This window comes from Lycium barbarum, chromosome 11 (assembly GCF_019175385.1).
Source record: "Lycium barbarum isolate Lr01 chromosome 11, ASM1917538v2, whole genome shotgun sequence".
Lineage (NCBI taxonomy): Eukaryota > Viridiplantae > Streptophyta > Magnoliopsida > Solanales > Solanaceae > Lycium > Lycium barbarum.
This window is the reverse complement of record NC_083347.1, coordinates 12,269,516-12,296,423: the sequence shown is the minus strand read 5'-3', so window position 1 is coordinate 12,296,423 and position 26,908 is coordinate 12,269,516. Positions and strand designations below refer to the sequence as shown.

Below are 26,908 nucleotides of genomic sequence, written 5' to 3'. Positions count from 1 at the left end.
GAAAATTAAAAAATAATATTTTTTTATAAAAATAAAACTGTATATTTTTTTAAAAAATGCATTATTATTTTTTTAAAAAATAGCACTTTTTTTTTTTAAAAAAATGGATTTTAAAAATATGAAAAAAAAAATTGTAAAAAAATATCAAAAAATTTAGAAAATCAGAAAAAAAATGATTTAAAAAATTTAAAAGTTGATTTTTTTTTAAATGTGAAAACTAAATAATCAGTTTTCTTATTATTATTTTTTTTAAATAACTTTTCCATTTTATAAGCTATTTTTTTATTTTCTATAATTTGTTTTTTAAAACAAATTTCCATGTAGATGCCATTGTGACATTATTTATCCATGTGGACAACACTTGGCAACATTTTTATATAAAATGGAGAGTGTAGATCACATGCCATTCAAGAATAATTTGATGTGTGTTTTGCAAACTAGATAGTGATAGTTTAGGTAGTTTTCTCAACCTTCTGAAAGTTTAGGTATGAAACTAAAAAAAAAAAGTGATAGTTGAGGTGTGTGTTTTTGACCCTTATCTCTTATTATTACTATTATTTAACACTTATTTTCTACTTTTATTTTATTTAGTATGATGATGATATGAAGTAAGCTTAAATGAAAAAATTGATTCATGTTATCAGACCCTAACTTGCTTAGTACTGAAGGATAGTTATTATTGTTACATACTTTTTACTCTCCGCGACTCCATTGATCAAAGGTTAAGAGAACCCCTAACTAGCCAACAAATAAAATAGCATTCCCAGAAGAAAACAAAGCAACTTGATTTAAAGGTCCCTCTCTCAGGTCAGTGACATGCATTAGTAGATTATTGTCATATCATGTGGAAACATAGATAATGACCAAGCCTCAGCAAAGTTGTAGGAGTGAGAAATAAAATCTCCTCTCTGGGTCACTTACAACAATCCACCAAAAAAGCCAAAAACACAAGTTTAAAGGATGAAGTAGGATCCATGTTTTAATACTTTCTCATGAATTTATGTGTTTTCTGTAGGTTCTGCAATTTCAAAATATTTATATTTTTGATTTATCCCAAAAAAACAAAAAAATGAATTACGGTCCAATCCAGTCGCAATTGATAACCGAGGTACTTAAGACTGCACCTTCATATGCATCTATTTAGTGCATAGGCAGTCATCATGAACAGCTTGAAGTAATATATAACTAGGAACATGGTAAGGTCAGTCTCAAGTCAACATTTTCACCTAGCCGAAGTGCAAAAAACATGTAATCTAGAGAAAGGTAAGTTACAAAATTACTCCAGATTCTCAAGCAGCTAGATACAAGTACTTAAGCAACAACCAAGCAAATCAAGCCTGGAACTAGCATATTTGTATCATCTTCAAGGTAGCATTTTTGTATCCTTTTGAAGACGCTAATCAACATATATATAAAGCTTCCAAAAACGATCCACATATTGTAGAGCATGTCACCACCCTCCATCTACAAGCAATTATCTGATCATCAAGGACGCAGAGTCGTTAGCTGACCACCATTCAAAAAAAATAACAAAAATAAAAAGAGAAAAGGCAGCAGAAATGGGAAAAACACTCATCTCTTATCCACACCAATTAACTTCATAGGTGATGTTTTATAGCTACTACGGAAGGGTCCATCTGCAGTTTTAACGTAATAGCTAGTTTAACGCAGACGTGACTCTGAAAGATTGCCATGTATCTGTTCCTCAAATATTTGCCTCATAGTGAGTGAGTTTACATGAGAGAATTCACTTCCTCCTTCATCAAGAACAACTTATGAGATATTTAAGTCATACAATATCAGTTCCAAAACTTCTAGTAACTTAGTGTCACATATTATAAGAGAGCTTTTGACCAAAATTATCCCTGTTGTGTCAACTAAACTTTCATTACATCCTTATAATATCTCACTTAACCAAAAACTTCCCTTAGAGTTTTAAAATCTAGACCAAAAACATCCCTCGGTTAACTGAGACATAATTAAGTTGATGAATATCTCTACATCAACTCTCTCACTGAGACATAATTAAGAAATAATTCAGCAAAGACAGTCCAGTTCACAACCAGAGGACAGGCCCAGTTCCATCTCCTTGGTTAGCCAAAGTCATTCCAATCATTGTCAACTTCACTTCTCTCTTTCTAGCACAGTTAAGGATTGAAGGGAAGCCACTAATTCCCACGAATCCTAAATTTCCCTTTTGCCTTTAAGATTTTTTCATGTTTTGACTGGCCATAATTGAAAAAGATCTCCACATATTGCACGTCCAAGGGAGGGCAAGATTTGAGCTAAACTAACTCCAAATATCCTTCCCCTCATAAAACTCCAAACCAAGAAGGATAAAGTAAATTAAGGAACCCCAGAAAACCAGAAACAATAAATTAACAGCTGCTAGAAGATCATACCATCAATATCCAAAAATTGACAAATCTAACAAAGATGGTATATCAACTAGCAATGCCACATTAAAAAGAAAGGTATTCGTATTTCTGGAAAGCTAAGATGAAAGTTATTACCAATCAACTACGCGCCTCACTCCCAAACAAAGTTTGGGTCAGCTATATGAATCCGAAACTAGATTGGAATGGTAATGCCATCCTTTACATTCAAAGACTGCACACACAGATACACGTTGTGTTGCTCATACTCTCCAAAATGTCAGATCCTCCAAAAATGCACTACTTTTCGAGGATTTCGACATTTTTGGAGAGTCCGAGCAACATAGGATACAAACACAAGCACTTGCGTAAATTGGATTGCAATCTAAATCACAAATAATGAAGAAAAGAAAAACTTAAAAGAGTCAATCACCATCTCCTGAACTGCATTTTAGAGCATTTAAGCTTTTCACGGTGCACTTGTGACTCCATAATCAGTTTCATTCTCTGTATCTCCAAATCTTTAGCAAATTGCATTCTTTGCTTCTCCAACTCCACCATTTGTCTCTGTTTCGCCTTCTCAACTCTTTCATATATCTCAGAAAACCTCCCTATTGCCTCAGCTACCAAATTATAACCATTAAATCCATCATTCCTCTTTCTCTTGCTTCTACCACTAGCATTAATTGCCATAGCCGACGCTTCCAAACTCGGCGTCTCCGATTCCTCCTCCTCCGCCGCCGCCTCTTCGCCGGAATCACTCATCCCCGCCGCTGCCGCCTCTTAGTAGCTTCTGTTGACATGTTAACATTATTCAAAACTCTCATATTATCGAGACTCATGATTAAAACTGAGCAGTAACCGTATCAAGTTTCAAAGCCTTGAAGACGGGTTTTCATTGATGTTTTTCTTTTCAGAAAAGAGTTGTATTTTGGAGATACTATCCTATGTGGGTACGTCTACTGTCTCTGTTATGTTTATCCTACTTGTTCTAGCATTGTAATTAGTAAGAGCTTACTGTTTATCTTTCTTAATTCTTAATAACTTGTTTCTCTAATGTCACAACGTTTAACCTTTTCTATCTATGTGGTCTTGGGGACGGGAACACCAAACCTAGGCTCCTAGCGGCACTCCTAGCCTTTGAGCAACAGCGGTCGATTCAGGCTTGCCAACGTCTTAGTCGGATATTAATCGGCGACCTCACACTAAGACTCGAAAAAGGTTTAACAGCATCTAGACCAAGAGAATAAAGTTACTAAACTCTAAGGAAGATGAACAGTAAACCTGACCTTTTAGCAATATAAGAACATGACTGGATTATAACAGGATTTCGACAGAACCCTAGGATAGTATGAGAACTTAGCCACTCATACTTGGCTCTGATACCATTTTAAGGAACTTTTTACGGCTAAAATAGTAAGTAAAATAATTGCGGAATTAAAGAGAAAATACTTACAAAAGCTTGGAGACTTTTATTCAAACATTGAAAGAGTACATGGAAATTTTACAGAGAGGGAAAGGGAAAGGCTATTTCGAAGTAGGGGGTGAATTTCGAATGCCTTACTAATTACAGCTTGAGAGTCTTATATAGACCTCGGAAATAATTAACATTTTTTTGATGATTACAAGTGGACGGCTATCTTTAAAGATGACTTCTGCTTTTGCTTTTTGAAAAGTTGGAAAGTTGGACGGCTACTTTTGTAAAGTTGTTTGCCACCTTCCTTTTGTCAATTTTGGACGACTGCTTTTGTAAAGTTGTCGGCCATCTTGTCTTTACCTCTTGCTTTTCTGAAGGGGTAAATACTTTAACACAAATCTTGATAATGAAGATATGCTTGGGCCATTCCTTGTGGGTCCATCATGTCGCCATTATCTTCTGCTGATGAAGATGCTGTATCCAGTAATTCTTGAATATCTGCTGGGTCTGCATCATCAATACTACTCAAAGCTTCTAAGAGCTTCTTTTTTAATTCTGCTTTGGACTCTATTGATCCTGTCCTGCTGCTGGATGGCTTTGGATTCTTGATTTTCAGATTCTTAGATTCCGGTGTCCATCATTTAATTTTAATGGTTTTAACTAAATATTTAATCCTTGATATTTCAGCTATGTCAAAGGACCAGCTGATGATATAAGAAATTCTTTTTCTTATGTAATATTGACATAATTTAATATGATCTGGTAAGGTAGAAATTTCCTGGTCCTTCTGAAATTTTTCATAATGGACTTTGAAACTTCTGGGCATGGTTGCTTCATTGCCTCCAAACCTTACCGACCAGGTATAGAAGATGATTGACTTAGACATTTGTTCGTTGTATTTTACGAACCATGTGTGAGAAATGGGTCTTACATACATAAATTGTACCAAGCCCATTCATAATCATAGTAATTATAGGTCTGGGGCCTATGTTGTTCTGATAAAACGATATGAGTATGGAGATGATCCACCTTCCATTCAAAAGGGCTGATAATTTTGTTAATGGTGACCTTGGAGTATGCAATACCATCTTGGCCATGTTTGTTGTTTGTAGTATGTTCAATGTTATCGATCCTGTATCTGTCAGGATAAATTCACAATATCTCCTAGTCTTGATAGGATCATTAGTTTCAATATAATCAAAATTAGTGTAGCAAGGTTTGAGTAAATCCTCAACCTTCCAATTCTCATAATGTTTATCCAATGCTAATACCGGGAACATTGCTTTGTTAACGATTTTGAACTCTTCTGGAGTTACTTCTTGTTCTTCCATCTTGGAGGGAGTGCTGGGGTCAACTGCTTGAGCAAAAGACTCTGGGGTCTTCATTTTATAACATTCACTGGTCTGGACTTTTCCTTTACCTGTTGTGGAACTGGTAGAAGGTTGGTTCTTTTGAAATGGGGATGATGGTTCTGTTTGGGGAATAGAACCGAAGATAGTTAATTTCTTGTTTTGGATTGGAAATGTGGGCCTCATGGGCCTGGGTAGGTTTGGGAATTCAGCTAAGGCTGAATACCTGTTATCATTTGGTTTTTTATCTGGTTTTTTCTGGAAAGGGGAGTTTGGGTCTCCTGGTCTCATGGTTTCCCTGTAAAAATTCTCTTGTAAGAAAATCTGGTAAAGAGTTTGAATCTCCTTTTATAAATTCGATTTTAAAATCAAAACTTGATAATAAAGCTTGCCATCTGGCAAAAATTTGTTTAGAAATAATATTTTTAACATCTTTTTGTAAAATGTCTTTTGCTGATTTGCAATCAACTCTTAATGAAAAATTCTTATTTATCAAATCATCTTGGAATTTTGTAATACATAGTACTATAGATAAAATTTCTTTTTTAACAGTACTATAATTCTTTTGTGCAGGATTCCAGATCCCTGATGTGAAACGGACTAATTGTTCTACAGACTCTGGGACAAGTCTTTGTTTAAGAATTCCACCGTATCCTTCATTAGAAGCATCGGTTTCCACTATCATGAAAGCATCTGGATTTGGAATACCTAGACATGGGAGTTTTTTTTACAACAGTCTTGATTTTCTTAACTGTTTCTGTTTGTTCTAGACTCCATGGGACTGGTTTCTTCCTAAGACGCTTGTAAAGAGGTTCACAGATTTTCCTGATATTAGGAATAAAGTCTGCAACATAATTAAGACTTCCTAAAAACCTTTGCAACTGGGTTTTGTCAGGTATTTCATCTGGAAACTTAGAAGAGAACTCTATGGCTCTGCAAATAGGTTTATAAGTACCTTGGTATAAGTCATGTCCGAAAAATCTAATCATTGTTTGAAACAATTTAATCTTTTTAGCACTTACCACTAAACCATTATGTTTAATAATTTTAAAGAAAATATTCAAATGTTTGAAATGAGAATCTATGTCCTCAGAAAATATTAATACATCATCAATATAAACAATAGACATATTGCTATATGGATTAAAAATATTATTCATAATATTCTAAAATTCAGATGGGGCATTTTTTAACCCAAAAGGCATAACATTCCATTCATATTGTCCAAAAGGGACATTGAATGCAGTTTTGTATTTATCTTTTTCAGCAACTTGTATTTGCCAAAATCTTGATTTCATATCAAACTTACTATAGATATTTGCCTTGTAAGTTCTTTTTAATAAATCTCTTTTATTAGGTATCGGGTACCTAATCCATTGTAATATCTTGTTTAAAGGTTTGTAGTTTATGACTAACCTGGGAGATCCTCTTTCTTTTTCGGCAACTTTATTTACATAAAATGCTGAACAGCTCCAAGGGGATCTAGAGGGTCTTATTATTTTTTTCTGCAAAAAATCGTTGATTTCATTTTTGCAAGTTTCCATTAATTCATGGTTCATTTGAATAGGCCTTGCTTTAGTAGGGATGGTCTGTTCGTTGAATTCATCAATATATGGTAACTCAACAATGTGTCGCTTTCTTTCCCAAAAAGCACTTGGTAATTCTGAACAAACTTCTTGTTCAAGTTTTTCTTGAAAACTTGCTATTTTTCCTTCTATCACTGGGTTTTTTAAAGTTTGTTCAATCTTTTTAATCTTAATTTCATCGTTTAAGTATGAAATTTGATTAGTCAATAAACCTATTTTAAAAATAGTTTTTGATTTAACAAAATCACTTTCGTCTTGAGAAAGAGTAGTTAAATAAGGAAAAAACACATTGGTAGTGTTACTCCACCTCTACGTCGAGTATTATATTTGTGTTTCATAATAAACATGTCCACGAATATAGGGAAAATTGTCATCATTTGCAAACCTTAAAAATGCTATCTTCTTCTCCTTCTACAATGGAAGAGGAACTTCCAATTAACAGACGTTTCTTCAAGGTGATGGTGCCTGATTTAGACTCTGAACTTGTAAGATAAAATAATCAAAAAAGAAGAGAAAATGCAAGGCTTGTTACTTTGCCTGGACTGGATACAATACGTAAAAGAAACTAAGAAAGTACATATAAATAAAAACGAAGAAGGAAAAGAGTGATTTAAGGAAATGGTATGAATAGCATTGATGATGAGGTTAATGGGAGGGAAAAGGGTATACCAACGAAGGGATTGGAAAGGTTTCAGGAAAAGAGATTAATAGTGTTAATTAGTATAATATAAATAAATAAGGCCATCTTTAATATTCAACAAATTTTAAGGTAAAATATTTTTAAAAATACATAAAATCTTTAAAAAAATCCTATGAGTGGTGCACCTCATATTTCTTTTGCCTAGCACTATAGACATTGAATTTTAATGGAAATTCCAATAATATGTTGCGTGAATTCTGACGTTGAATTTTAATGGAAATTCCAATAATATGTTGCATGAAGTAAAAGTTCACATTTGTTTCATCCTGTTAATTTGAGATTAAATCGTACTTATGTACGAGCAAGGCGGGCACCCCTCAAACAGGAGTTATCGTTGAGACCAAACAACATTAAGTCCGGCAAACAACAGAGGAGTTGACAAAGGTCGACAGTTCTGTTAGGCATTGGTGATGGTATAATCATTTCAAACACCGTAGAACAGAAGCTCATATTCAGAATCCATCAAGAAGCGACAAAATCAAGTTAAAAACTGCAGCTATCTGAAGAACAGTTGAAATAAATTTATCCCTGTGCCTTAGCTAAAAATCAGAAATGAATTGTCATAGTTTACGCAAACATACATCCAAATGCTCCAAATAAACATCTTTATAAACTGCAGACATGATCAAAACTATTGAAAGGGCCTCTGCACATCTGCTAATTAAAGGAATACTGCTGTTCTTCACTATCCATAAGATCAATAAAGAACACCCCAGTGTATTAGTGAAGCTGGTTTGTATTTTCAGGACAAATTATTTGCTCAATTCAAAGTTCAAACATTTGAATACAAGGCGTTGGCATATGGTTGTATCAGATTCTTAGTCATATCTAGGCATAGTTTGGTAGTGCAATACAATTGAAATGAAATCACTTATCTTAGTTTTTGGGTAATGGTAGTCAAAATAATTTAGCTTTATGAACTTGTCATTCAAAAATAATTTATCAGAAGCTCCCCTTTGTCTTAAAACTTAGGTGCCAAAATTTTGAGCTCTGCTTATTTCAATTGTACCCTTTAGCATTACAATTACAATTATAATTTTTTACACACGTAATCTTTTAGCTTAAATAGAGGCGGGTCCAAGATTTAAATTTTATGGGTTCAATCTATAGATTTTTAGCATTAAATCTATTATATTTTTAAAGTTAGGGGTTCCTATCTACTATTTATTGCAATTTTAATAATTTTTTACACTTAAGTTTAGGCTCCGCATCCAAAGTTTGGGGTTCAACTAAACCCCAACCTTACAGGCTACGTACGCCTCTGAGCTTAAAGGAGACTGAGACCTTGCTTACAAGAAAAGCTTCTGTCATTTTTTAGCTGTTCATCCATTTTCTTCAGCCCATCATTTAGGTGAAAGAACATTAGGAGAAAAAATTGCATATCAAAAACACATAGACAAAAACTTTCTAACTTTCAAAACTAACTCTTCCAACTTCACACAGATACATAGGAATTGTTTTCGGCATTTCATTTAATGGCTGTGTTGCATAAGTGGCATTCTAAGTTCATTGTCTCCTACATCCACCCAACACCCCCAAACCCACCGCTTGACCATCCCACCCCCGCCACCCCGAACCCAGTGGCGGATTCAGAATTTTCACTGAGGAATTCGAAAAATAAAAATGTAGTGTCTGGATTTTAAACTTAGTATCTCAAGGTGAATTTTGAACCTCCTAAACCACTGAAACAACCACTTCTCTTGTGTTTAGGGTATTCAAAATCTATATATGTACATAAAAAATAAGAAATTACCTTATATATACGGTATAATTTTTTTGCCGAGCCCCGGTCCCCAACCCGATAGTGTTTTGCTAGAGAAAATATAAATGCTCTTGGGACAATATTTTTTGATTAATTACCAAATACTAAAAAATAAGTAAAAACCCACTTAGAGCCTGTTTGGATTGACTTATTTTGGGTGCTTTTAAGCCAAAATAGCTTTTAAGTATTTTTATAGTGTTTGGATAAAATAAAAACAAACACTTATTTTTAACCCAAAATGTCAAAATATAAGTTAAAAGTCATGAGCTCATTTAAACAGACTCTTATTTTCCAATAAAACATTTTGTATGAAAATAATTTCCACACCCCAAATTTCTTCTCTTTCCCATCTTGGGGAACTTCTCAAATCTTCCGATATTCAATATTCAAGAATTTCTTAAATCAACGGTATTAGCATGCGAAGGAATACTAACCAAGCAAAACTGCTCCTTTTTTTCTTGTCATAAAAATTGTACCTGTAATTGCTCCGCGTCCCACATCGGCAGAACACTATGCTGGAAATTGCTACTTAACCAAGAGTCGTGACAAGGAATGTCACGACCTTACTTGAACAGGATCTGTTCTATAGGCTCGTACCACTGTATCCTTGAGTTCTAAGGAGACAGGAAACTAAGTCTGGTTGATGACATGTGGCCATTTGACCAGAGCGTGATTAACAGCACCCATGGCCTTCGGGTTCATGGCCGCCGTAGATGATCGTTCTCAGCTCCGTCAACGGTGTTGGGATGGTCTTAAATGGCTGTCTGACAGATTCTCACTTTGTTTTGCCGCACACATTTTGTAATTTTCCCAATTGAGGACTGTTTCCATGGCTGTTGGGCACAAAGCAGATAGAAGAAATTTTCTGGGTAACAACAATCTGTATGAACTAAGCAAAATCTACGAGAGCAGAACTGAATTTGCATATGACTAAAATCTTAATGGAAAGGAGAACCTTCCAGATACTTGACAGAATTTAATAAATGTTCGAATTACTTCTCTCTCTTTCTTTTGGATTTCAAAGGTATTACTTATTAGTATTATATTGTATTGAGCTCGTGGGATCCAATTAGGTATGTTATTGTTGTTGTAGTATTATATTGTATTACTTTGCTTACGAGATTTTGATCTTTCGAAATATTCATTGTTACGTACTCTCTCCGTCTCAAATTATCGGTGGTCTTCTTTTCTCAAATTATTTATGTTTTTTTTTATATATTCCTTAAAAAATATTAATTTAGAAGGATATTTGACTAAATTTATCCTTATTTACGTCTAAACTATAATCTCTCAATTAAATGTTGATTTTTCTTTTTTTAAAATGTGAAAACTAAATAATCAGTTTTCTTATTTTTTTAAAAAAAATAACTTTTCCATTTTTTAAACTATTTTTTTAATTTTCTATTATTTGTTTTTTAAAACAAATTTTCATGTAGATGCCATTGTGACATTATTTATTCATGTGGACAACACTTGACAACATTTTTATATAAAATGGAGAGTGTAGATCACATGTCATTCAAGAATAATTTGATGTGTGTTTTGCAAACTAGATAGCGATAGTTTAGGTAGTTTTCTCAACCTTCTCAAAGTTTAGGTATGGAAACTCAAAAAAAAAAAGTGATAGTTGAGGTGTGTGTTTTTAACCCTTATCTCTTATTATTACTATTATTTAATACTTATTTTTCACTTTTATTTTATTTAGTATGATGATGATATGAAGTAAGCTTAAATGAAAAAATTGAATTCATGTTATCAGACCCTAAGTTGCTTAGTACTGAAGCATAGTTATTATTGTTACATACTTTTTCACTCTCCACGACTCCACTGATCAAAGGTTAAGAGAACAACCCCTAACTAGCCAACTAATAAAATAGCATTCCCAGAAGAAAACAAAGCAACTTGATTTAAAGGTCCCTCTCTCAGGTCAGTGACATGCATTTGTAGATTATTGTCATATCATGTGGAAACATAGATAATGACCAAGCCTCGGCAAAGTTGTAGGAGTGAGAAATAAAATCTCCTGTCTGGCTCACTTACAACTAGGGCATAAATACCGAAAATCGAAAAATCGAATCGAAATTTCAACGAATCGAACCGAACTAGTTTGGTTCGGTGTTTGGTGTCCACTGTTAAAAAGCCGAACCGAAAAACCGAATGCACACCGAAATTTAATACATTACCCAAAAAAATTAAAATAGTCCAAGCCCATTAAGTTTAAAGCCAGAAAAAACACAATTGTAACAAGTCCTCTTTTGCATTTATATCCCTAATTTTCCACTTCAGTTAAGAAAATCAAATATTCTTAACAAAGGAAGGTAACTAGGATGTGTCTTTAGGATTAATGTATGTCCTTTATGTGTTTTCTTAATTATTTTATGTGTTTTCTTAATTATTCTTACGGTATGTATATAACACCTGTTAATCCTATATCATGATTATAGTTTTCTGTTCTTGTATATCCTGTTTGTTTGATTTTGATTTCAATTTATCAGTTCTATGTTTTATTGCTTTTAGGAATACGAATTAGTGTTAATGGAATCGCTTCTAATATCATATCAAAAAAACAAATTAAAAAAACCGAATCGAACCGAACTGAACTTTAAAAAACCGAAACCGAAAGAACCGAACCAAACTAGTTTGGTTCGGTATTCGGTGTCCACCTTCAAAAAACCGAACCCGAAATAGCCAAACTGAAGTTTGATAAAACCGAACCGAAAAACCAAACGCCCACCCTACTTACAACAATCCACCAAAAAAGCCAAAAACACAAGTTTAAAGGATGAAGTAGGATCCATGTTTTAATACTTTCTCACGAATTTATGTGTTTTCTGTAGGTTCTGCAATTTCAAAATATTCATATTTTTGATTTATCCCAAAAAAACAAAAAAATGAATTACGGTCCAATCCAGTCGCAATTGATAACCGAGGTACTTAAGACTGCACCTTCATATGCATCTATTTAGTGCATAGGCAAGTCATCATGAACAGCTTGAAGTAATATATAACTAGGAACATGGTAAGGTCAGTCTCAAGTCAACATTTTCACCTAGCCGAAGTGCAAAAAACATGTAATCTAGAGAAAGGTAAGTTACAAAATTACTCCAGATTCTCAAGCAGCTAGATACAAGTTCTTAAGCAACAACCAAGCAAATCAAGCCTGGAACTAGCATATTTGTATCATCTTCAAGGTAGCATTTTTGTATCCTTTTGAAGACGCTAATCAACATATATATAAAGCTTCCAAAAAAGATCCACATATTGTAGAGCATGTCACCACCCTCCATCTACAAGCAATTATCTGATCATCAAGGACGCAGGGTCGTTAGCTGACCACCATTCAAAAAAAAAAAAAAAAAGAGAAAAGGCAGCAGAAATGGGAAAAACACTCATCTCTTATCCACACCAATTAACTTCATAGGTGATGTTTTATAGCTAATACGGAAGTGTCCATCTGCGGTTTTAACGTAATAGCTAGTTTAACGCAGACGTGACTCTGAAAGATTGCCATGTATCTGTTCCTCAAATATTTGCCTCATAGTAAGTGAGTTTACATGAGAGAATTCACTTCCTCCTTCATCAAGAACAACTTATGAGATATTTAAGTCATACAATATCAGTTCCAAAACTTCTAGTAACTTAGTGTCACATATTATAAGAGAGCTTTTGACCAAAATTATCCCTGTTGTATCAACTAAACTTTCATTACATCCTTATAATATCTCACTTAACCAAAAACATCCCTTAAAGTTTTAAAAACTTGACCAAAAACATCCCTCGGTTAACTGAGACATAATTAAGCTGATGAATATCTCTACATCAACTCTCTCACTGAGACATAATTAAGAAATAATTCAGCAAAGACAGTCCAGTTCACAACCAGAGGACAGGCCCCAGTTCCATCTCCTTGGTTAGCCAAAGTCATTCCAATCATTGTCAACTTCACTTCTCTCTTTCTAGCACAGTTAAGGATTGAAGGGAAGCCACCAATTCCCACGAATCCTAAATTTCCCTTTTGCCTTTAAGATTTTTTCATGTTTCGACAGGCCATAATTGAAAAAGATCTCCACATATTGCACGTCCAAGGGAGAGCAAGATTTGAGCTAAACTAACTCCAAATATCCTTCCCCTCATAAAACTCCAAACCAAGAAGGATAAAGTAAATTAAGGAACCCCAGAAAACCAGAAACAATAAATTAACAGCTGCTGGAAGATCATACCATCAATATCCAAAAATTGACAAATCTAACAAAGATGGTATATCAACTAGCAATGCCACATTAAAAAGAAAGGTATTCGTATTTCTGGAAAGCTAAGATGAAAGTTATTACCAATCAACTACGCGCCTCACTCCCAAACAAAGTTCAGGTCAGCTATATGAATCCGAAACTAGATTGGAATGTTAATGCCATCCTTTACATTCAAAGACTGCACACACAGATACACGTTGTGTTGCTCATACTCTCCAAAAATACTAACATACCTTTGTCAGATCCTCCAAAAATGCACTACTTTTCAAGGATTTCGACATTTTTTGAGAGTCCGAGCAACATAGGATACAAACACAAGCACTTGTGTAAATTGGATTGCAATCCAAAATCACAAATAATGAAGAAAAGAAAAACTTAAAAGAGTCACTCACCATCTCCTGAACTGCATTTTAGAGCATTTAAGCTTTTCAAGGTGCACTTGTGACTCCATAATCAGTTTCATTCTCTGTATCTCCAAATCTTTAGCAAATTGCATTCTTTGCTTCTCCAACTCCACCATTTGTCTCTGTTTCGCCTTCTCAACTCTTTCATATATCTCCGAAAACCTCCCTATTGCCTCAGCCACCAAATTATAACCATTATTCCTCTTTCTCTTGCTTCTACCACTAGCATTAATTGCCATAGCCGACGCTGCCAAACTCGACGTCTCCGATTCCTCCTCCTCCTCCGCCGCCGCCGCCGCCGCCGCCTCTTCGCCGGAATCACTAATCCCCGCCGCTGCCGCCGCCATCGCCGAGAAATTCCTCCGTGATACTGTCGACCGGACACCTACCGGTACGCCAAATGACGGCGGCTCTCTCCATTGAATAGGTTTTTCCGCCGGCGGCGACGATGGTAATGGCGGCGGCGATCTCCATTGAAGAGGAGTTTCCGTCTTCGGTGTTCTCCATTGAAGAGATGACGTCACCGGCGGCGGCGTTCTTCGATGAGGAGGAAATGTTGCCGTCTGCGGCGGCGACGGAGAAACTTTAAAGTTGACGCCGATTAGGGCGTTGAGGCTGTTGAAGAAAGGCCACGTGGATACATACCGGCCGTTAGATTGAGAAACTTTAGCTCTTTCAATTTTGTACTTCTTTTTCAAGGTATCGATGCGGTTTTTGCACTGTATATCAGTACGGTATTGTTTTTTAGTATGGGCGTGTAATGCGTTAACGGCATTAGCGACTTGTTCCCAGTGGTGATGACGGAGGTTACCTCGGTTGAGTTCAACGTATTTGGAACCCCACGCTTGTATTAATGTGTGTGTTGCTGATTCTAACCAGCAATCTTCTCGTGACGGAAAAACTGGCGTTCGGGATGACGCCAGCGCCGGTGTAAGTGACGGAGTTGGAACTAGTGCTAGTTGATTGTTGTCCGTACACGGCGGCGATGACGGTGGAGAGTTGTTGTTGGACAAGGGAGGAGCTAAGTGATCGTCCTCGTCGGACATTGTGACGGAATGTGAGACGGCGGCGAGGGAATGACAAGTAGTGGAGGAATTACACTCTGTTTGGATGGTTGTTACCTATTCTAGTGTCTAGTTTAAATCTAATATTTATTTTGATTGTTACCCTACGCTCTATGTTTAATGGGAGAAAAATATTGATACGCATTCGGTTTAGCTCATATTTATTTATAGATATCTTTTATATGAGGTTGATTCATTATTATAAATGTTGTATAATATTGAGATGATATTGTATGTTGAGCTACGTGACGTAATGGTTTATGTCGAGTTGTATGTTTTTAAAAATTTCTATCGTTAAATGCATCTTTATGTAATGACAAAACTCATTTTGGGTAACGATCAATTTGACATTATCGCGTTGGGCGGTATATTTTTGAAAATTTCTATCGTTAAATTCATTATTATGTAATGACGAAAAGTTTCATTTTGTGTAACGATTGATTTGATATGATGGTGTTGTTATCTTATTTTTTTTCTTTACCTTTTATTTAGTAATTATATTTTATTCTACCCTGCCTATTTATAGTAATTTTACTCCATATCTACTTGTTTTGTAGGCTTATTTTTTGAATTGCAGATATGTGATATTATATAACGAAGGGAAACGATACAATTTATTTAAATATTTATCCATCAAAATAATACAATACAAATAATACAACACAATATAATATAATACGATACATTTTGAAATAATTCGTACAAAGAGTATTAGGGTTAGAAGAAGAGATCGGTGAAAGGGTATAGTATGGTTGTGGCGACGGAACATTGGGCGCCGACGAGGGGTGTAGGGGGATGTAAGGGGCTGTTTGGATTTGGGATTTTGAGCTAGTGTGCTTGGCTGTATGTTTTGGAGGGAAAAGGAAAATAATTATAATTTTGGGGGGATAACAATTCAAACTCTCACTTGGAAAAAAAAAGGTTTCCACTTGTACAAATTCATTTTACCTACATGTTTTTACGTTAATCATATGGTAGTAATTGTTTAGCAGCAGTCGTATATGTTTGCATCTAATCTTGTATGTATAGATATCTAAGAATTTTTTATTCACTTACTACTTCTCAATCTCTTTCAATGTGAAATTCATCTCAAGTAGAAAAAGGTAATGATGATTATCATGACATGTATTGTTTACTCCTGCCTAATCCTTTACAAGTTCGTCCCTTAGGCTATTCCATCAAGATTCGAAAACATATGAATCATTAACATATTTTTTGTCATATATAGCCCAATCCAAAGGGAATCCAATCCCTACCAGATACATTACGACGTTTTTACACGGATTGTTCTTTAAATGTACTGGTCGTTAATTTTTGTCTCTCCTCTATTTGTGGTCTTTAATTTTTGTGTTTGTTGTTCATCATTTAATGAGTATTTGGGGACAAAAATTTCCAACAGTTACATAACTTTTTTGCGAGACATAAAATTTATATTTTCGCATCATAATATCACATAAGTTGTATCCCGCTAGGCAGAACTGACTATGTTTCCTGCATGTGTGTAGATACATTATGTCCTCCCCGACATAAGTCGTGTAACACTTATAGCGTTTTTTGATCTTCTAAAAAAGAACTTTTGCTCCTCTAGGAATAAGTTATCTAGAGTGGGGGTCTATGTGTTGCTATGAAATAATACATTATGCCCTCCTGCATAAGTTGTGTAACATTTCTGAAACTGAACTTTTGCATTTCTAGGCATAAGTTCTCTAGGAAGTAATTTAGGCAGCATAAGTTGTTGTAATGAAGTGGACATTAATTTTGTTGAGCGGGCTATAACTTATGCCCCACAAAAAAATTACGCAATTTTATATTTCGGTGTCAAGAATATTTTCATCCTCTTATTTGCGATTTACAGTGCTGAATGACAAAAGTTAAAGCCCACATATTTAAGGGACAAAAATTAAGTAAAACTTACACAAATAACTACCTTTTAACAGCTTCTAACAATCTATAGCTATAAGTTGAAGATTTACAATTCGTAGCTGCTTTTGGCTGTATGTCAGTTGTATCTCGCATTTTTGAAATACAGTGAAATATAGCGAAATACAGTGAAATACAGCGTGACTGTTGAATAAAAAAAGGCTATATTTATGGCAATAAAAATCTTTTTCAAATTATATGGTAATTTGTATTAATGGTTCCATGATTCATGCAATACAACGTGACTATTGAATAAAAAAAAGCTATATTTATGGCAATAAAAATCTTTTTCAAATTATATGGTAATTTGTATTAATGGTTCCATGATTCATGCAAACCTCGTGAGGTTCCATTACAGCTAACGTCTCTCTATCAAAAATCACTCTATTCAAAAGTTTTTTGCTGGTTTTTGTTGTATTCGGTTGTATTTCGTGTTTTTGAAATACACGAAAATACAAAATTTGGCAGAGTAAACATAGGCTGTATTTATGGAACATATTATCTTCTTTCATTTTAAATGGTAAGTCAAATTAAATCAACCATGTATCACGCAACGACTGAAGTTCCATAACAACCCACGTTTCTCTCTCCAAATTGCTCCATTCCAAACTTTTAGAAATACGTCCAAATACAGAAAAATATACACTCGAATACAATGAAATATGGTTGATTGTTTAAGAAATATAAAATTGTAGTATGCGTATATACAATGGAATACAATGAAATGTATCAGAAAGTGTGTCGTAAATTAGAAATACATTGAAATATAGCGAAATATACTAAAACAGTACACTGAAATATACTAAAACAGTACATTGAAATATAACGAAATATACTGAAATATACTGAAACACCACAACCACAAACTCTACCGAACCACCACAATAACTGGAAAAACCCTCCTCCTTCCTCCGCTGCCTTTCTTCCGATCCACCATTCTGCTTCACTCCAAAAAACCTACCGAATCACCACAACAAATTGGAAAAAACCTCCTCCTTCCTCCGCCGCCTTTCTTCGATCCACCACTATCCTCCTTCACTCCAAAAACAATACTGAACCACCACCAAAAACCATTAATACATGAAGTATATGGAGTTCAGATCTGAAGAGCTAGAACCTTAAGGTTTTTTTTCGAGTTTGGAGATGGAGATTATAGTAATAGTGATGGTGGTGGTGGCGGCTCCGGTGAAACCAACTGCTTCCTCTTTTTCCACAATTAAAATAATTCTAAGATTCAGCAATTTTGTTGTATAAATCTGATATACTATCTATGTCGGAGTTCAGATCTGAAGAACTAGAAGCTTAAGCTTTTTTTTGAGTTTGGAGACGAAGACGGTAGTAATAGTGGTGGTGGTGGTGCTGGTGTTGACAGCAGCGTGGGTGGTGTAGATAGAGAAAGGAGGGAGGGGTACGTGACGGGAAGGAGAAGAGAGGCTGGAGATAGAGAAAGGGAGGGAGAGAGGCGTACGTGAGGGGAAGGGGAGAGAGGAAAGAGAATTTTTTTTAGGGTTTGAAGAAGATGATAAATCTTAAATGTGTAGTGAGGGAGAATAGAGAGGTACATGAATTTCAAAAGTTACTGGACTAGTTATAAAATGTAATTTTGAAAAAATAAAGCTACAAAAATTAAATAAAAAATAAGGTAGTTATTATTCATAAATAAGTCTTAGAGGTAGCTATGGCAGGTAAATTTTTCAAAAATTAAAGACCACCTCAAAATAGGGGCATTTGTGCGAATGACCCTAATATTACTGGTAAGTGCATATGAACAAATTAACAACGAAACAAAGAGACTCCCAAAATATTACTACAATTCAGTAAGATCTCTTTTTCGTTAATTCAGTAAGATCTCTTTTTTTGTTTTTGGATAATTTCATAGATCTCCTCTCAAGTTTCGCTTCATAACAATAAATTCTCTTGTGTTTTACAATATTACACATACCTCTCTTATTTTGATTTCTTTGTATCAATTGTTTTAAGCTATTATCATTAAAGTTTTACCGATTTCCCTTTCCTACAATCTTTTAATTAACTTTCTCCTTCCTCGCTTCCACTGCAAAACATGTTCTCGTCAACTTTCGTGAGCGTCCTTATTGACTTCGATATCCATATAGGCGTCTGAATGTTCCTTTAAAGAAAAACTTCACTAAAATTTAAGAAAATAGGTTGACAATGATGTCATGTTATAAATAACCTAAATTATGTTAGGGGAAAGATCACGCACGCCCCCTCAAATCAAAATAATTACCTGCCCATACCTCCATTACTTACGTACCCCCAGAAAAAATAAAAAATATTTATCCGAGAAGCCCCCAGTTATGATACCAACATAATATATAAATATATTGAGATGGTGTCATGAAAGATGCTTTGGTCCTTCTCTTAGTCCTCCATGATACCATCATGGTATATAAATATACTGAGCTAGTATCATGGAAGAGGCTTCAGTCCTTCTCTTAGTCCTCCATGATACCATCATGGTATATAAATATACTTAGACTGATGCAAGCCCAACTCCATCGAGCTTCATGAAGATGGAGCCTTTGAAGATCATGGGAGGTCAATATAAGACGGTCTTCAAGATATGGGAGATAGCTTGGATGGAAGGCTTCAAGATGATGACATTCAAGATATGGAAGATAGCTTGGGAGGCTGTTTGTAAAAAGAGGATATTTGGAGAAGAAGGCCATGCATGCAAGGTTTATTAGAGGGTTATCTATGCAAGGAGGGGCGTGTTTGGCCATTGAAGGCCAATTCTTGAATTGAAGACTATAATAAGAAGACTAGCCAAACAAGGCCCTTACTTCATTAAGGGTAGCATTGTAATTGCCTACTAGTCTTCTTTATTTAGCTTGTATATATAGCTTGTCTTTCATTTGATTTACTTAGCTTTTGATGAATTATGAATATTTTGAGTGTTTTAGGGTTATCTCTAGAGAGAGAAACTTGTGAGAGGCCTTTGGTAGGCTCTTGTTGTTCTTGTGTTGTTGAGAGGTTGGTTGCTTGGGATTCGATTCCCTTGAGGTCAACTTAAGAATTTGGTATTTCTTTTGATGATAATTTAGAGGTCTTAGTTTTATATAACCTTGGTTGCTAAATTGAATCTTAAGTTGTGTCAAAATATCTATTTTTTCTTTTCCTTTTGTTTATCTTCTTAATTTCTCGTTTTCGCGTATCCATTCTTGTATCAATTGGTATCAGAGCTTAGCTTAGGTTTGTTCCATCAAATCTAGTCTTGGGTTTTGATTCAACAAAAAAAAAATCGAAATTCAAAAAAAAAAATCTGAGTTTTTGTTGATTTTGTTGGATCTAGTGTTAGATTAGAGTTTCTTAGTGTTTCTAAAGTCACAAATCTTCCATTTCGAGCTAATTGGAGTTAGGGTTTTGAAATCACCATTGTTGAGCTTTCAAAAAAAAAATCAAAAAGTGGGTTTGGTGATTGAGTTGATATTAGAGATTGAAAGTTATTGGGCTTTGTTCTTCTAGTAAAGGAGGGTAGGAATCCGAAATTTGGAGGCATTTGACTAAGAATTTAAGGATCTACCATTTTTTATATTTGAAGAACTCAAAAACTTGAAAAGTGGGTCTTGTGATTTGTTTGAAATTGAAGGCTAATTTCTAGTGGGCTTTGTTCTCCATATCAAAGAGAGCCTACATCCGAAATTTGAGTGAATTTGGAGTTGAATTGAAGGTAGATAAAATTTTGAATTGTTCTTGTGTTCTTGAGATTGTTCATATCTTCAAAGGAAGAAGATGACCTAAGAAGGGGGTTTGATCTTCAAAATTTTAGTTAAAGGGTCAAAAAGTGTTTGTGGGCCCAAGTAAGTATTCAAAAGAAAAAAAAATCAGAAATACTGAAGTCTTATTTTCTGATTTTTGCAAAAAAAAAAAAAAAAAAAAAATTCACTGCACGTGAGTGCGCTGCACGTGCAACGCACGACCATCGCACGACCCAAACAAAATCCAATTTTTTTTATTCTCTACAGAACGTGTGTTGCACAAATTCAGAAAGGGATATTTTGTGCGATCCTTGTGCGACGCATGGCCATTGCACGACTCTGAAAACTCCAAAAAATTTTCTAAGTGTCAGATTCAGAGAGGGGTGTTTTGCGCGATGGGTGTGCGATATATAGCTAACGCACGACCTGCAGAAGATTGTCTAAGTGCTCGAAAATGATTTGATTCCTTCTTAACTTCCCTTCTTTGATTCTTACAACTAGTTAACAACTAGTAATCGATCTTATTAGTTGCTAATTAGTTCTTGAGTCCCATTTCATTCGTACCAATTCTTTTCGTTCTTTTCTTCGTTTTTTACCTCATTGTTAATTTCTTGGCTCAAGTGCATTCATTTTGAATTGAGTCGTCCTCTTTCTTCGAGTCTAAAAAGAATCCATTTCGACCTCAAGTAGCAATTGTGCACCTTGCAAGCAACCGAATCCAATCGAGAATCGACGTTGGCCAATCAATTTGAGTGGTAAAAGGCAGGAGTGTATGAGTTCATTTGAGTGGTGCTAGCCGAGCACAAACGAGTGTAAACACGAGTGTAGTGAGGTTTCTTTACTACTAACGTGTTTGCTAAGTGTTATTTGCAGGTACTTCTCCATGGATTCCAATTCATGTGGTGGCGATTATGATTGTCATGACGATGATAGTTGTAGTTATGAAGGGGAGGACTATGGGAGCTATCTAGGGTGTGACGATGGGGAATATGAAGGCTATATGGGGAATGGTGATCATGAGGAAGTTCGGGGACTATTCTGAAGAAGAATATAAGAAAGTGGTACTCATGTGTCTTATGAGGAAGATGGGGATAAAGAAGAACCTTGTTATGCTTCGTATGATGAATATAATGAAGGTGAAGGGTCTTGTGCTATACATCATGATAATGAAGACGACTCGAGATATGACTCTCCTTCACACGTGTCTTATGGGTCTTATGGGGAAAATCCTTATACAAATAAGACTTGTGGAGGGTATGGCTATGAAGGTAGTGGAAGGACTTCTAGTGGGCATGCATATGCTACGCCTTGTAGTACTTCCTATCCGAAGCAAAATGGCATGGGTGGGAATGTGAGTACTAGTTGGAGTCATCCTATGCTAAAGAATGTGATTCCAAAGAGGCGATTCATGGAGACCAAGGTAAATCTTTGTGTTAGAGAGGGAATCCTTGTGCTTGATGATGATTGTTACACCAATTTCATCACCCCTCGTGCGGTTGAAGAGTTAAGGCTACCTTGTGTGATTAGGCGAAATCCTTACTATGACGAGGGAGGGTATTGGGTTGATAAGAGAGTGCTGGTATTCATTTCACTTGGCGAGTACCAAGAGGAGGTTTGGTGCGATGTGCTTCTAATGGATACTTGTCACGTATGTTTAGGTGGCCCTTGGTTTCAAAGGCATGAGATCCCATATAAGCAAGAGTGGCATAAGTATGTCGTGGATGAAAGGAGGAAACCTCTATTTCTATACGTACTTCGTAGAACGAATCCAAGTATAACAGTGCAAGAGCCCAATGTGAGATGGTCTATCTTGATTATGGAAGCTAGTAGAGAAGAGTATGTGAAATGGGAGTTCATGATGGAAGAAATCTTTACTAGTTACCCTTATTCCCAAGAAGGGAAGATGAAATTGGCTATTGGGACTTTTAAGAAGAAGCTTGCACACTATTGGGCGTACAAGAGGGGAGATCCAATCACTACTTGGGATGCAATGAAAGAGAGCTTGAGAGGCCATTATCCCGAACCACATGAAAAGGGTTATAGGAGCAAAACCACTTCCCAAGAGAAAAAGTCAAAAAGGAAAAAGCAAAGTCCCTCTTGTGAGATGCCACAAATTCAACATATTCCCTCACCTATAGAAACCCCAAGTGAGATTTGGGTGGCATTGACAAGGAAGTGGTTGAAAGTAGGAACAACGGACAAGACCATTAATTCACGTGGTTAAATGAGCTTCCGTTTGTTGTCTCAAAGCAAGGAAGATCCCTTACATGAGAATCAAGGTAAAATTACTTATCCTAATACTCTTACTTTGTTGAATGATCTTAATGCCAATTTGAGTATGAAAGTTAGTTTACCTTGCATTGAGCCTGGTGAATCCTTGCCATGTCTTGATAATGTCATTGTTGAAAGTGTCCCTACACTAGTTGATCCTATTGATGACTGAATTGATCCTTCTTGCAAGGTCGATTTGTGTCCATCTAGTGTTTACATTTGTGCTTTGAATGATAGTGCATTATCGAATGCGGGTGCTCAAACACTAGTTGATCCTTTAGATGACCAAATTGATTCTTCTTGCAAGATCGATTTGTGTCCACCTAGTGTTGACACTTGTGAATTAAATGGTAGTACAATGTCATGTGGTCATCATGTTAGTAATTCTTGCGAGTTTGACATACTACAACTAGTGTTGATCAACTTGCTTGTAATGATAATTCACTACTTGAGGATCCTTGTGATGTGTTTAATGTACCTCTAGTTAGTGATAATGTTGATATAGTTGGTCAATTGAAAGAATGTGGCATCTCACCCTTGTTTGTTTCATGTCAAAATAGGTCTCTTGATCGTACTTTAGTGTCATGTGATAAGACTCCAATTTGTAGTGGTGATGTGTGTCATGTAGATAGTCATGTGAGCGAAAATGCATTGAAAGATGACATTGGTTCTTTTGAGAGTGAAATGACATGCTTTGACTCCTCATTGTTCATGGATTACTCTCTTTTAAAGGATAATGTTTTATTTGAGGATGACATGACTATTGAGAGTGATGAACCTAGTGGGGTATTTGGTAATGTTGAACGTTTAGTTTCCTTTGGAGACTATAATGTGATATGTAACCCACTATGGGATGAAGACACTCTTTCCCATGATGGAGATCTTCCTTTGAGGAATTGTGATCCATTTGTGGGGAAGGAAAGTGTTACAAAGAAAGGTGATTCTTGTCTAGAAATTGCAAATTCTTCCTTTCATGTTCAACTTCATAGTAGCCCCTTGGATAATCTTTTCCTTGAACCGTATGGTGAGGTTACATTGGGGAGTGATATTGGGTGAGGAAGTTATTTTACGTGATACCTTTCTTTATTACTTGTTTGCATATGATGACATTCTTGAGCATATAGGGAGTGCATCTTATGTGGGAGAAGGCTCTTATGATCTAGCCGATTGTGTTCTTGACCATACTAGATGGATGTTCGTCCCCTTTGATCCGGGTGACACCTTGTGTGATTTGAGAGCACTATCTTGGGGGAGTCCTTATTTGAAAAATGAGAGTGTTCTTGTTTGGACATTATGCTACATGTCAAATAGAACCAATGTCGAGTTGCATACTTCGTATTTTGAATCCATTGGTTTTATTACTCTATCCTTATGTCATGAACCTTGGAGGAATCAACTTCTTGATACCTCATGTATGCAAATGTTAGTCATGATTGTCATAGATGTGTGGTTGTACCACAAGTTTGTTCATCCTTGGCATGAATATGTGATTATTGCGTTGTGTGCTAACCCTCAATCCTTGAGGAGTATGTTTTCGTATGTCTTCCCTTGGGTTTTGCTAGGTTCGAATTCGAGGACGAATCCTTTTGAAGAAGGGAAGGATGATATGATCCTACTTGGCACACTTCACTTCAAGACATCCATCCAAGGCCAAGTCATGGAACTTCAAACTCTACAAGCGGCGTGGATGACAAGGATGGCATGGAAAGCCTTTAGAGGATCCTACAAGCCACACAAGATGGCTTATGATGTGTGGAAGGTGGCTTGGGAGTTGATTGAAGAAGAAGCTACTAGAAAGGGGACCAAATGCGCAAAGTGGCCAAACGTGCAAACAGGGACATTTCTGTAAATTGGCTACACTTGCAAACTTCGACAAGATCGGGAGTTGGCTATTTATGCAAGGAAGGTTATGCTTGCAAGAAGGTCATGCATGCAAGGTTGATTAGAGGGTCATCTATGCAAGGAGGGGCGTGTTTGGCCATTGAAGGCCAATTCTTGAATGAAGACTACAATAAGAAGACTAGCCAAATAAGGCCCTTACTTCATTAAGGGTAGCATTGTAATTGCCTATTAGTCTTCTTTATTTAGCTTGTATATATAGCTTGTCTTTCATTTGATTTACTTAGCTTTTGATGAATTATGAATATTTTGAGTGTTTTAGGGTTATCTCTAAAGAGAGAAACTTGTGAGAAGCCTTTGGTAGGCTCTTGTTGATTCTTGTGTTGTTGAGAGGTTGGTTGCTTGGGATTCGATTCCCTTGAGGTCAACTTAAGAATTTGGTGTTTCTTTTGATGATAATTTAGAGGTCTTAGTTTTATATAACTTTGGTTGCTAAATTGAATCTTAAGTTGTTTCAAATTATCTACTTTTCTTATCCTTTTGTTTATCTTCTTAATTTCTCGTTTCGCATATCCATTCTTGTATCATAGACGGTATTATGAATGATCATGTTCATTTATTAAAAATGACACATTTTTCTCAAAAAAAAATCTCTATGATACTATCGTCTCATATAAATATACCGTGATGGTATCATGAAGGACTGCTTCAGTCCTTCAATGAGACACTCCTCAGGACCACGGTACCATCATGGTATATAAATACAATGAGATGGTATCATGGAGGACTGTTTCAGTCCTTCTCTTAGTCCTCCGTAATACCGTCGTGATATATAAACATACTGCGATGATATCACGGAAGAAGGAATTTGGCCGAGGGGTGTGTCAGGCAAATATTTCTAACCGGTGGGGGTAGAAGCGAAATAATTTGGGAGGGAACATGGACGGATAAATATTTTATATTTTAGGGTATTCAGTGATGTTTTCCCCATAATTTATTCGGTTAGATTTCATTCAATAATTAAATAGGGGTAAAAGAAACATTAGGGGTTCCATGAGAATCTTCGCCATAGATCTAGAATAGGGTCTTGGTGTGTTACTATTTTAGAATCTAAGTAGCATGATGCTGATAAACATGTTTTCAATTAGTAAATATCATCTAGAGCCTGTTTGGATAGCCTATATAATAGCTGCAAACAGCTTATAAGCTAAAAAAATAAGTTGGGGTAGTCTAACTTATTTCTTTTGGCTTATAAGCTGTTTTCAGCTTATAAGCTGCTTTAGATAAGCTAAGTCAAATGGGTCCAATTATTTTTTTGAGCTTATTTTAAGCACAAAATGACTTTAAGCTGGCCAGCCAAACACTCAAAAAAGCTGAAAACAACTTATAAGTCAATCCAAACGGGCTCTAGAAAAAGTTGCAAAGGGGAGATGTAAGATAAGTGAATTAATTAGCTCATGAACATTCAACCAGTTAATGTAATTTTAGTATGCCTAATCTGCAAGCACACGATGCTTTGTGTTTCTACTTAAAACTACCATACTCATTTATAATTATTTTTTTCCTCTTTAAATCATGCAGGGGTGTCTTCATTGGATATGGTGGAATGCAACTAGACCATGGTGTAGATATTATTGTTGGCTATGAAACAGAAAATGGTGAAGATTGTTGAATTGTGAGGAATTCATGGGGTCCTAATTAGGGAGCAAGTGGATATATCATGCACACGAGCTAATTGATCTGTATTAATATACAACCCATTCAAGCCAAAAGTACCAAGTGCTCTGCACCCAAAGCAGTGAAACTAGTAATTTTTGAGAACTCAAAAATGAGGGAGGTCTTAAGTAGTCTAGTAGTATAGGTCACGGGTTCGAATTGTAGAATCAGTCCCTGATACTTTTGCCAAGATAGCCTGCCTACATTACACCTCCTTGGCGTGGCCCTTCCCCGGACCATGCGTGAACACAAAAAGCTTCATGCATTGGGTTGCCCCTTTTTCCAATCCAAATATGACAACCAGGTCGATTTAGTTTCACTTGAATCTATTTGATAACCATAGGATGTGGCACTTCCCTCCGAAATATTTTTGTAACGGTCCTTCATTTGTGACCATTTATAGGGCACAAACCATGGCAAATCATCATGAATTCACACACGACTAATGTCATTTCAGATTACAAACTCACACAATCTACAACAACCACCAAGCATAACCAATTCCCTTGCATTAGCACAAACGAATTTCTTAGAAG

At 35.7% G+C, this 26,908-nt stretch overlaps 1 protein-coding gene, 1 long non-coding RNA gene and 1 other non-coding gene across 3 annotated transcripts; 1 reads left to right on the top strand and 2 right to left on the bottom strand.

Annotated features, from left to right (window-relative positions):
- Positions 1–1,158: 1,158 nt before the first annotated feature.
- Positions 1,159–3,947, bottom strand: LOC132618334 (uncharacterized). The gene is made up of 3 exons (XR_009574061.1): positions 3,832–3,947; positions 2,809–3,168; positions 1,159–1,478 (listed from the first exon to the last, which is right to left on the bottom strand). It is a non-coding gene; the product is annotated as an uncharacterized LOC132618334 (long non-coding RNA).
- Positions 3,948–9,746: 5,799 nt separating this feature from the next.
- Positions 9,747–9,963, top strand: LOC132620735 (small nucleolar RNA U3). Its single transcript, XR_009575167.1, has one exon. It is a non-coding gene; the product is annotated as a small nucleolar RNA U3 (small nucleolar RNA).
- A 2,207-nt stretch (positions 9,964–12,170) lies between these two features.
- LOC132619136 (trihelix transcription factor ASIL2-like) lies at positions 12,171–14,962 on the bottom strand. The gene is made up of 2 exons (XM_060334090.1): positions 13,832–14,962; positions 12,171–12,490 (listed from the first exon to the last, which is right to left on the bottom strand). Coding segments are annotated over exons 1-2 (1,059 nt in total). The 5' UTR covers positions 14,890–14,962; the 3' UTR covers positions 12,171–12,489.
- Positions 14,963–26,908: the final 11,946 nt, after the last annotated feature.